The sequence below is a fragment of the Corvus moneduloides genome, chromosome 14, assembly GCF_009650955.1.
Source record: "Corvus moneduloides isolate bCorMon1 chromosome 14, bCorMon1.pri, whole genome shotgun sequence".
In the NCBI taxonomy this organism is placed as follows: Eukaryota; Metazoa; Chordata; class Aves; order Passeriformes; family Corvidae; genus Corvus; species Corvus moneduloides.
Genome location: NC_045489.1, coordinates 5,836,641 through 5,847,970, shown reverse-complemented (window position 1 = coordinate 5,847,970; position 11,330 = coordinate 5,836,641). Strand labels below are relative to the sequence as shown.

General features: G+C 57.8%; 1 protein-coding gene across 1 annotated transcript in view; it reads right to left on the bottom strand.

The window, feature by feature from the left end:
• Positions 1-429: 429 nt before the first annotated feature.
• The window catches only part of EFNB1 (ephrin B1), a 48,801-nt gene continuing 37,900 nt past the window's right edge, over positions 430-11,330 (bottom strand). Inside the window, exons 3-5 of the mRNA XM_032123755.1 lie at positions 6,907-6,999; positions 5,835-5,963; positions 430-4,895 (exon numbers count right to left, since the gene is read on the bottom strand). Coding sequence (XP_031979646.1) covers positions 4,507-4,895; positions 5,835-5,963; positions 6,907-6,999 — 611 coding nt within the window. The 3' untranslated portion in view covers positions 430-4,506. The remainder of the gene's footprint in view (positions 4,896-5,834; positions 5,964-6,906; positions 7,000-11,330) is intronic.

Genomic DNA, 11,330 nt, shown 5'->3' with positions numbered 1-11,330 from the left:
GAACACCCCTGTCCTGTGCCAGCCACCAGCAGCTCCCAACAGGCTGGGCCTGCTCTGGAGCACAGGAGCAGCTCCTCAAGCCTGAGGGGAATCCAGTGGCCTCCAGGAGCCTCCAGCTGCAGGGACAGAGCCATGGAAACAGAATCATTTGGGCTGGAAAAGACCCTTAAGATCACCAGGTCCAACCATATCCATGGAGTGCCCAACCATATCCATCCATATCCAACCCCGTGTTCATCCAATCCTGAGTCCATGCTGTAAATACTGGACAGAAAATCTCCAAACTTTTCCTGACCAAACCAAACCCACCAGGTCCCTCCAGGACCAGCCGGTGAGGATCTGTCCCAGCCAACGCTTCCCAGATCTCTTCAGCCCAGACTGCGGTTTCAAACCTGGGGCAGGAATAAAGCACACGGGAGACAGCCGGGATTCCATAGGAAAAAAACCCTTTTATTTAACAATATATCAGGTTCCATCACGGCTCCATGGAGTTCAGCTGCCACAGAGCTGTTACCGATGCCGATGATATGCTACTGGGCGGGAGAGCTGGGAGAAGGCGAAAGGAATCAAAACCAGGAACATGACACAAAGAAAGAAAATCTGCGGCACTGGGAGCGCGGCCGAGGAGATCCCGGCACCGCCGGAGCCCCACCGGGAGCCGAGGAGGATCAACCAGCACGGGGATGCTGAGGCCGGAGCCAGGATGTGCCCCTGCAGCCGAGGAGGTGCCGGCACAGAGGGACCTCGCTCCCTCCGTGCCCAGTTCCCCACACGGCGCCAAACCATTCCCGCTCGGCCCAAGCCCCATCCCGTGTGCCCCGCACCGGGACCACATCCAGGCTCCAGGTCCGTATCCACCTCTCGGTAACGGCAGTGGAGAGCGGACAGGGAAAATCCGGCAGGCCGGCTGCTCCAGCGGTACCATGGCACAGGGGTGGGGCAGCGGCAGCCCCGGCTGGTTGATGGCAGGGCCGGGCCCCTGGGGACAGGGGACGGCGTGGATGTGACGCTGTGGGATGTGGAGGTGGCACAGCTCTGAAATGTGGGAGCGCGGTGAGGACGTGCTGGGGTGCGGCGCTGCCAGGATGGAGAGAGGGATGTTCATCCCTGCTCCGGCACCTCCAGAACCCCCCGGGAACCCTGTGTCGATATAATGCAGGTTCACAGCCCAGCTCCCGGGAGCAACTGGGACAACTGGGGGTCCCCAATGCTCCCAGCAAGTGCCAGGTGACACCAGAGATGGCTCCAGGCAAGTCACCACTCCTGGGCAGGGCCCCTGCATTGAGGTGGGCACGGCTGAGGAGGAGCCACCTCAGCCCAGGCACCAAGCAGAGATGGGGCCACGGTGAGCTGGCAGCTGGCAACCAAAACAGGAAAACTGAAAATAGGGATGGTTGGGAAAGAGATCTGCAGCAGGAGCAGCTCCACAGGCCTGAAAAAGCAGAGCAGGATCTCAGGATGTTGCACTGAGTTCTGCATCCCCAGGTCAGGGATTTTTTGGTTAAAGGTAAGAAAGGAGATAAATTTGATGCTTCTTCAGGTCACCATGTGTCCCCAAGTCTTTGTCTGTGGCCAGGGCACAGCTCAGAGCTCTGGGACTCACTGGGAATGAGCCACAGATTCTGGGATGGAATAGAATCCCAGACTCCTGGCTCACTCTCTGCTTGGAGCCCATCTGATCCTGCATTACATCGAGGGCAGGTCCCCAGTCCCGATCCCGGCAGTTCCCACACTCCAGCACAGCCCATGGGCTCCGGGCTGAGCTCTATGACAATGTTTTACACCCGTTCTTGTGGTTAAAATTTCTTTTTTTTTCGTCTTTTTTTTTAAGTTCTCATTTGTTTTTCTAAGAAAAAGCAACCAGAAAATAATTCGGAGTTTATACAAAACATCTTTACATTATTTCTTCCAAAAAAGACTAGTATTTACACAAACAAAACGGGGTGGGGGAAGAAACAAAAAATCCAAAAAAAAAAAAAAGGAAAAATCAATCAAACTTCAATGCTTTCCACAAAAAGAACCCAAGGGACACACTCTGATCCAGGACCCAGCAGCCCGAGGTGCTCAGCAAAAACCAAGAGTTCTGATTTCACCCTTTCTTCACATATTTACAAGGTTTTCCAGCTGTTCCCAGCAGCAGGAGTGGGACTGATGGAGGCCTCAGCTGGGGATGGCCACTGTGGGAAGCCACCGGCGCTGTCAGATCACTTTTGGTACAACCTATGGCCAGACTCTGTCCCTTCTCCACAAAAACTAAACCAAAACTACATCGTCCCCCCACTTCCCCCTCCACTCCAGCCACTACTCCCAAGGGATTCCACTGTCACTGTCACCATCACTGCTGCCACCACTGCCCAGCCAGGGCTCTGCCCACTTTGGGAAACACAGGCCAAGGTTTGGCAGAGGGAGGAGGGAAAGGGGGATTTTTTAAGACACAATTCTCTGGGATTTCCCTACTGGGGAACGGGGGTCCTGGTGGGGGCAGCCCCCGGACCAGGATGGGCAGCGGATCCCACAAAGGAGAGGGGGACAGAAGGTGCTACACGGGGGAAGCGGGGGGAGCACCCGCTGGAGCGCATCTCTCCCGAGGGAAGCAGCCGGTTCAGGGCCCTGGAAGCAGAACCACCTTGGGATGCTGAGGGCAGGAGGGGAGCTGGGACATCCTGCTCCACTCCACCCCAAATTCCTGCCCTAAACCACCACAAACCCAACAACGTGACACCACGGGATGCTCCCATCCCGCTCAGGGCCAAACCCCAGCGCAGCAGCCGGGCCACCAGATCCCCCCAAGCCACCGGATCCTCCCAGGCCATGGATCCCCTCCGTCCCTGCTCTGCCCCCGCCCCCGCCCGCTCCTCGTCAAGGCACTTTAGCAGAGCAGCTCCCTCGCTCTTTGGGCACTTCCTAACGCGGGATTCGGGGCCCTGGGGACAGGCGGGAACAGCCCAGGTGGGAACAGCCCCGCTGGCCCCACTCCTGCTCCCTGAGCAAAAGCAGCTACTGCTGGAAGGAAAAGAAAGTGAGGAAGGGGGGACAGCCCGAGAACAGGCAGTGACAGGGCACTGCCAGCCCCGCTGGGCTCACTGGCATCAGCCACGGTGCCGGCAGCTCCTCCTGGCAAGAGGAAGCTGGGAATGATCCCACCACACAGGCTCAACCCCTTCCAGTTTTGGGCAGGAGATGGGCAAGGCAAGGGCAGGGGAGCCCGGGCTGTGGGACCCCCGGGAGGCGGCAAGACAGGGAACGCTCCTGCACCAGGAGCAGGGTGGGGAACAGGCACAGCAGGGGCTGGTCCCCAAAGCAGGTCCTGCCAAGGGGCACTGGATTCTCCAGGTAAAGCAGGAGGGCGGAAAAGCCTTTGGCTCAGCTCCCAACCAAGCCAAGCCTGGTGCTCCAGCCTCTTTGGGGGCTTCCAGCCCTGAGCACCAGCCTCCTCCTGATACCCCCAGCACAAGCTGCAGGTCGGGAACCTTTGTTTTCCAGTTTTCCTTTCCAAGGACAACCACCTGCAGTATGCCCAGCTTAGGAGGGGGCTGCAGCTTCCCCCTGCCACCCCCTACTTTGCTTCCAGCAGGCTCAGCCCCAGCCCGATGGAAAGCCAAAGGCTTTTTTCCACAGTGGGATGCTCCAGAGGGGTTGGGAAGAGCTGCCAGGCCACGGCTGCTCCGCGTGGGGCAGGAGCGCTGTCCGGCCCCTCGCGCACGGAACGCTTGAGACAGGGTGGAGATAGAATTTTTTTTTCTTTCTTTCTTTTTATAAAGAGACTAAAACAAGAGTCAACAGCTACGAACACAAAAGTTTCCAGGGGCAGCGGGGGGGAGCGGAATCTGCCCCGTGGCCGGCGGGATGACGTGCTGGAAGGAGGTGATGGCGTGTGCCCAGAGGCGGCGGGCTGGAGTCCCACCCGGAATTCACAAAAATAAAAATGTTACAAAAAAATTAAAATAATTATAATAATAATAATAGTAGTAGTAGTAAATCGGGTTTGCCAGCTTCCTCCCTGCACAGTTGTCTGCATCTTGGCACCTTGGCAAAGCATCCTCCTCCTCCTCATCCCCCTGTGCACTCACTGCTCCTGGGACCGAGGCCCCGGCGTCGCTCCAGGCTCGGGGAGCCCGTGGTGCTGGCGGGCACTTCCCGCAGGGCCGCAGGGGTGACGCGGGGAAATCCTAAACCACAAAGGGGAGGTGGAGTCTCCGGGTTTGCCAGCGGTGTGCCGAGCACGGAAAGGCACAGTGCCTGCCCCCCACGGCCGGCCACAGTCTGCAGAAGAAGAGGAGGAGGCTGAAGGCTCACCCTCAGAGTCTCGGGATTACAAAAGCTGAGAACTACAAAACTAAATACAAAGGGGAGAATCAGCACGTGAGCGTTGAGCCCTCCGCTCCCCGGCGCCGCTCCCGGCGCTGCCCGCGCCGTGCCGGGTGGGGCGTTTCGCTTCCTCCCTGCGGCGCCAGCCCCGCGCCCGGCGCTCCCGCGCTGCTGCATCGGCCGTTCCCAGGCTGCTCCTCACACCTTGTAGTAAATGTTGGCTGGGCTCTGCGGGGGCATCTCCTGCACGATGTAGACGGGGTGCCCGTAGTCCCCGCTCACCTTCTCGTAGTGCGGGCAGTAGTTGTTCTCTGTAGTCCGTAAGGGGATGATGATGTCGCTGGGCTCCGAGCCCGCGTTCCCGCTGCATTTGGGGCTGGCCAAGGTGCTGAGGGACAAGGCTGCGGCTCGCTGCTGCGTGTGCTTCCGGTGCCGCTTGCGGATCTTGATCAGGAGCACAACGAGGAAGATGATGATGAGGATGAAGATGACGCAGCCAGCGCCAATGGCCGCGAACACGGCCACCTTGGAGCTCAGGAAGCCATCGCTGGGACCTTGGGTCTCCTGGCCGTCCTGGTTGACGGAGCCTGCAAGGCAAGGGGACATGAGTCAGAGAGGTAGCCAGATCCATGCTCTATCCATGCATGGATTACACCTGTGGAGCAGGGGGATGAGTCGCCCATAGCTCCTCTCTGCCCCCCAAACTCAGTACAACATTCTTCTGCCATGCTCCCAAGGAGGGGAGCCCCCCACCTCCAAGGGGATGGCACTTGCTCCCCACCCTCCCTCCCCAGTGAGACCCACACATCCCTGGGAAGGACTGGGCAGGGCAGGCAGGAGCCTCAGGCATGCACAGAGGGGGCACCATATGCTCTGTCCCCCACCCTGCACCACTGCTCCCCTTCCCATCTCCCAGCCTATGGAGCAGAGTGCTGATCGTGTCCAGGTGACACCATTCCAGACCCGGGGAGCCTTCGCTCCCCACAACAGACCTGGATGCCCTCCACAGACATCCAGAGCCCCCCAGTCTTCAATTACTGACCCCTGGGCCAGGGCAGCCACAGCTCCCGCAGGGAGCTCAGAGGCCGATCCAGGCAGAAAGAAAAGAGAGACTCTTCCTGGCTTCATCTGATTCCACTTTGCTCTCAGAAGGGCCAGGAACTCCGGAAACCACCTTCAAAGGGCTCTCACACCTGAGGACCTCACCTCCTCCAAGCCCTCCCAGATGTATTGTGAGGAACACATGGGAAGAGGAGGAGGAGGAGGAAGAGTGCTGAAACAGCACTTCCCTGCAAAGCTCTGCCAAGAGCTGGGAAAACAAACCCGAGCTGCTCTGCACCCTGGGCTTGGGACAGCAGCAGGATGGCAGAGATGGGCACAACACTTACGGCAAAGCCATCCAGATCCCTGATCCGGAGAGTCTGCTATCCCTGGGATCCAAGCAACAAGCTCAGCTTGGAGGGGCTTCATTGGCCCCACGGCAGGTAGAACCCCATCCTTCTCCTGGGGATCCCTGGAACACCCACCTGGCTTGCCGGGCTCCTCCACCGCCGGGACCTTGCTGCGCGGGCTCTGCGTGACGACTTTCACGGTGTCATCTGACTCTTTGCTCGGCCGACTCGTTGTCAGCTGCTCTGGGATCACCGCGTTTGGATCTGGGAAAATGGAGGGGATGGATGGATGAGAAGCCTTAATCCAACCTGGAAGGCAGCAGCTTGCTCCCCCCTAAAGAAGTGCCCCCAAATGCCAGCCACTCCCACGGGGCACAGGAGTGCTGGGAGATGCCGAGAGCAACAGAGCAAGGCTGAGCTGCTCCAGGGCTTGTGGGAAGGAGGTCCCCACCCTAATTCCCTGGTTTGCTGTTTTCAGAGCTCCCGTGCGTGGGCTGGGACAGGTTTCTTGCTCGGGCAGCGGGAGGAAGGGAAGGGAAGGGCAGGCAGGAGGCCAAGGCTGCAGCACAGCTTTGCCTGTTTATTATAAATATAGGCCCTGACGTGCAAACACAATAATGAGAAGCAGAATCGGGAGCTGCGCATCCGAGTTGGGGCTGAAATGAGCCCGGGGCATCGCTGGGGCTGGGAAGCAGCTCCGGATAGAGGTGGTGGGGAGTAGGAGCTCCAGGAGAAGAGCCCATTGGTGATATCCTTGGTGTCCCACTGCCACCAGAATCCCCAAAGCCCGGTGGCCTCCACAGCTGAGAGCCACCAAGCCCAAGCCCTGATGCCTGGCCAGCTCCAATCCCCCCTTGGATGCCCGGGAAGTTACAGGGCACTGCCTGTGCCAGCTCCCCTAAGGCACTCGCAGGGCTCATGGGTCCTGTGCCGAGGTCACTTCCCGCAGGGATACAGCCCACGAGGTAACCGGAACAATCGCTCCCTTTCAACCCCAGTGCTCCGCACATGCGCCATGTTGGCAAGAGAAAAAAGGCAGGAAGCAAGATCCTAAAAATGAAATTCTGCTGAACTAACCCAGGAGTGCTCCCAGGAGCAGCTGGCCTGGCCTCAGTTTCCCTGGAATGTTGAACTCCCACACTCCCCAGAGGGACAGAGACCCTGTGTCAGCAGGCAGCAGGAGACCCCAGGGAACGGGAGGACTCACCCTGCCCCACTTTCATGACAATCTTCATGGAGCGTGTCTGGCAGACCCCTCCTTCCCGGTTCTCCAAGCCATCCAGTGTGCCGTTGGAAGTGGCTGCAAGAAAAGAGAGGGCATGTTAGACAGGTTCCTAGGAGCTGGAAGGGCACTGCTGGGCAGCTCCTTGCTGTTCCCTGGCATTACTGTGCAGGTCTCCACTGTCCCCTGGCACTGCCAGGCAGGTCCCCACCTGTCCCCAGGCAGGTCCTCACCACCCCCTGGCACTGCCAGGCAGGTCCCAGCTATCCCCTGGCACCTCCTACCCAAGGGATTCACTCCTGATCCCCCATTACAGCCACATCTTCGTGCCCCAACCCGGAGCCCACTGAATTCCCGGCTCCTGCCCCTTCCAAAGCTGCCTGCAGCAGTGAGGACATGATCCCTGCAGCTTCCTCTCACTGCCACATCCACACAAGTGAGCCATTCTCCATGCCTGCACCCTCCTCCCCCTTTAATTCCTGGATAATTTCCTTTGCTCCTGGTGCAGAATGGGAACACTTGCATATGCACAGTTTAAATTATACATCTCTAATTACACCCTGTGCCTTGGTGAAGAATGTAAACTCAGAGCCCCAGTGGGCTCTGGGGGCTCTAATTGCAGGGCAGAAGTCACTTAAATTCGCATTAACTTTTCGATGGAGCCGGCACGGAGTTTTCAGCCCTTGGATCCCACGGGAGCACAGGGAAGGTCCCCCACCCTCTGGCCCTCTGCGGGGCTCAGGGCAGGGGGGACACAAGAGAGAACAAACCCAAATGAGAGGATTGCAGGATTAAGCACCTAAATGGCACATTCTGCTAAACAGACTGAAAAAACTCATTTCTGATCCCACAAGCGCCCTGGATGTGGCCGCTGTGCCTGGCACAGAGCCAGATCTGCCCAGGGACCAGGATGGTTCCTACCCCAGCACCTCCCTCCATCGTGGCAAACACAAATCATCCCAGTGCTCCACCAAATCCAACCACAGGGAACAATTCACCCAGGGAAGCAGTGAAACCTGGGAGGAGCTCGGCAACAGCTTGGGGAAGGCGATGCGATGGAGAATCACAGAGTCCAGGGATAATTTTCCAGACACAAGGCAGGACTTGGCCAACACAGCACAGCCAACACCTCCCTGAGCCTCAAGGCCAAAGCTCAGCCCCAGGGTTTCAGGTTCCCTGTGCAGCCCTATTCTGGCCTCCATCCCGCAAAAACGCAGGTCTGGGAGGGCAGGTGACTGATGGAAATTTGGGATGAATCCATTGGACCCTGCTGGGTGTTGGTGAGGGGATAGGAAGAGGCTGGACTACAGAGCAAGGACATCTTTCCACATTCCCCTGCCCACAGCAGGAGGCTGGGTGCCTCCATGAGCCGCCACACTGGGATACTCTGGAAAGCACCCCCAGATCCTGCCGGGAAGCAGGCTCCAAGTCCATCAGCTCTTTCCAAACACCTCTGTGCAATCAAGGCTCTTGCCTGAAACCCCAGCAAACGTTTTCCTGATCAGGAAGTCCCTGGGCCATTTGCTGAGTTATCATCTCTCCCGCAGCAGGTCCCCCCTGCCAGCAGCTCCCGGGATGGAGCCGTGCATGCAGCTGGGATGGTGCATCCAGCTGGGATCTGCTGGCGGCCCTTCCGACAGCAGCACTGTCAGCACCAAGCCTCACGCAAACGCCTGGGAATGCGGAGAAACGCCCCCGACAGCCTGCACAAGTTCTCTGGAATCCAAACAGGATGGACCTGAGCTCAGACTCCCCATAAAAACACATCTGAAGTGAACTCCAGCAGAAAGCTCGGCAGCCCAGTTCTCCCAGGCCAGAGGCGCCGGTTTGGGGGTGAAATCAGCAGATACATCCCAGCTCACGGCCCTGAAGCAGCTCCTTGAACAGTTTCCCAGCTTCCCCGCTCCATGCCATTGGTTGTTCCATCTCAAAGAGACTCATCCATCGAGGGAGAAGGGAGCAGTCTGTAAAAACCAGTCCCTGTGAGGCCTCACAAGGTCTGATTTATAAATAATTAACTAATTATATCAAAATGAGGTAACAAGCAAGCGAAGTTCACTGCGGGGGGAACCAGAAGATCCCATAAAGGCAGCAGTTCCTGCAAATAACTATGAGATGTACCATCCACGTATAACAAAAATATTAAACGTCCAAAGAGGACACAGGGAGCAGCTGGAGCCGCAGGGATGGACGAAGGGACACAGCTGAGCATCCTTCTTCCCACCCCACACTTGGACATGAAGTTTCTTCTTGTTCTGCCCATGGAAATGATGAGGGAGAAAGTAGCTTGGAGAGGGAACCACGTGGAAAAATGAAGCAGTTGCTTGAGGGAACAGAAAAAGGGGAAAACATTTGTAAAACCCATAGTGATGGTCTTGGAATGGCCTCTGGAAACAAGGACATGAGCTGCCACATTCCATGTAAATCCACAACGGGCCGGAGAGAAGCTGGATGCTTCATGCAGCTGGTTGGGCTTCCAAAAGTCAAAATCCTAAATCCCCAAATCCATCCAATGGTGCAGAGTCCAGAGAGTTTGACGTGAACACATAGGACAGGGTGATGTGAGAGCAGCAGGTCCCTGATCCATCAGGAAAGGCTCCTCCAGCACAATTCCCTGTGAAGCTCAGCGATGAAGAGCTGCTCCTCCTGCTCTGTTTCCTGCTTTCCCAGTGGAAGAAGCCCCAGCAGAAGGCTCCAGGCTCAGCTCAGCCCAGCTCCAGTGGATCCAGACTGGGATCCAGGTGGCACTTAATGGATTCCCCAGGTGCCTGTGCCACTCACCGCCATGCTTAGGGTGAGCCGTGGTGACACCACCAATCCTCAGCTGCCAATGGAATCCAGAGTCAGCAACCCAGAGGAAAATGTTAAATCCACAGGCAAGGCAGCGGCTGCAGGAGAGCTGGGAGAGCCCCAAGCTGGAGAGAGGCGGCTGCAGGGCAGCAGCAGGAGGCACGGCTGTGACACGACGAAGGAAGCCAGGCAGGGAGCTGGGAATACCCAGGGAATAGGAAATGGCAGGTCTCAAACAGCACTCTCACCTCCCCATGCCACACCAGCAAGGCTCAACCCAGCCAGCCCCAGCAACACTGAGCGTACAGGAGCATTTTCCTGCCCTATTCCATTTTGGATGGATTCACAGGTTGGCTGTAGGACTGGGAGAGCAAAAATAACCTCTGGCCAGCGACTTCCAAAGGCCGACTTCCAAAGGCCACTCCCAGCCCGGAGAGCCATCAGATGCCTCTGCCCTAATGGAGCATTAAGCCTCGGGCTGCTGAGTGATGAGGATTTAACAGTGATACCATTAACCATGTAATTGCTTGTCAATTTAGAGGAGATGCTCAGCCACCATGGAAGCCAGGCAGGACCTCCACTCCTGGAATCCCACACGCCCATCCAGCCCAGTGACACACACCACGGAGCTGGAACAGATGGCTGAGACACCCAACAACCCCATGGTCCCGTCTCCAAGCCAGCAATGCCATGTGCTCTCCCTGCTGCCTCCCCACCGCCAGCACTCGGTGTCACCAGAGCTTTTCTCCCTCCCCTAAAAATATTTCAAAGGAGAACTCGGGTTTTGGCAGATGGGAGACGCTGGAAGTAATACCTGGCAAGAGATGAAGGCAAGGGTCTCTTAAATGGTCAGCCTTGGCCAGAGCGAGATGTTTGGTTTCTCTGCTGGATTCCCTCTAGCAGGGCTGCGTTATGATTTGGGCCCCAAAGCACAATTAATGTGCTGAGACTGTAGCGAATCCAAGTCTCTTTCCTTTTATTGCTCTTAATCACTCTTCCATCTGTGCAACACAGCCCTGCTCCAGCCCCAGCCAGGCACGGCGTGGCCGCAGCCCGGCCGCCGTCCCCACCACCCCCCTTGCCCCAGACCTGCACCAGGTTCGTGTTTCCATCACTTTAGGAGAGGTGGCAGCATCCCACCGGTGCCCCACAGCCTGATCCCAATCCCGCTGGAGCCAAGGGACTGATCCTGGCAAGGGGCAGCTGGTGCAGAGCAGCCTCAGCCCAGCCTGGACACCCCTGGGCTGAAAGGCCCTCCTGGCACAGGTGAAGCCCCTGCAGGTCACCCTGGAGATGTGCCTCCCACATCTCCGACATGCTCAGACACTGCCAGAGATCCCTGCAGGAATCCACAAGCAGACTGCACTCCAAATAAAATCCCAGCTCCTGCCACCTCCCCTCTCCAGGTCTTTCAAGCTGTTTTACACCCCCTCAGTACCGACACAGAGGTGCTGCCCTGGAGCCCAACCCACCACGGGCACTGAGCTCCTTCCCCCATCCCAACCAGGGCTGGCACCCCAGGGGACACGAAGCCACTTCCAGGTCACCGACTGGAGGCACCCGCCTGCTCCACTGCACACCAGCTCCCTGGGGCCTCCAGGAAGCACAGCTTGCTTACA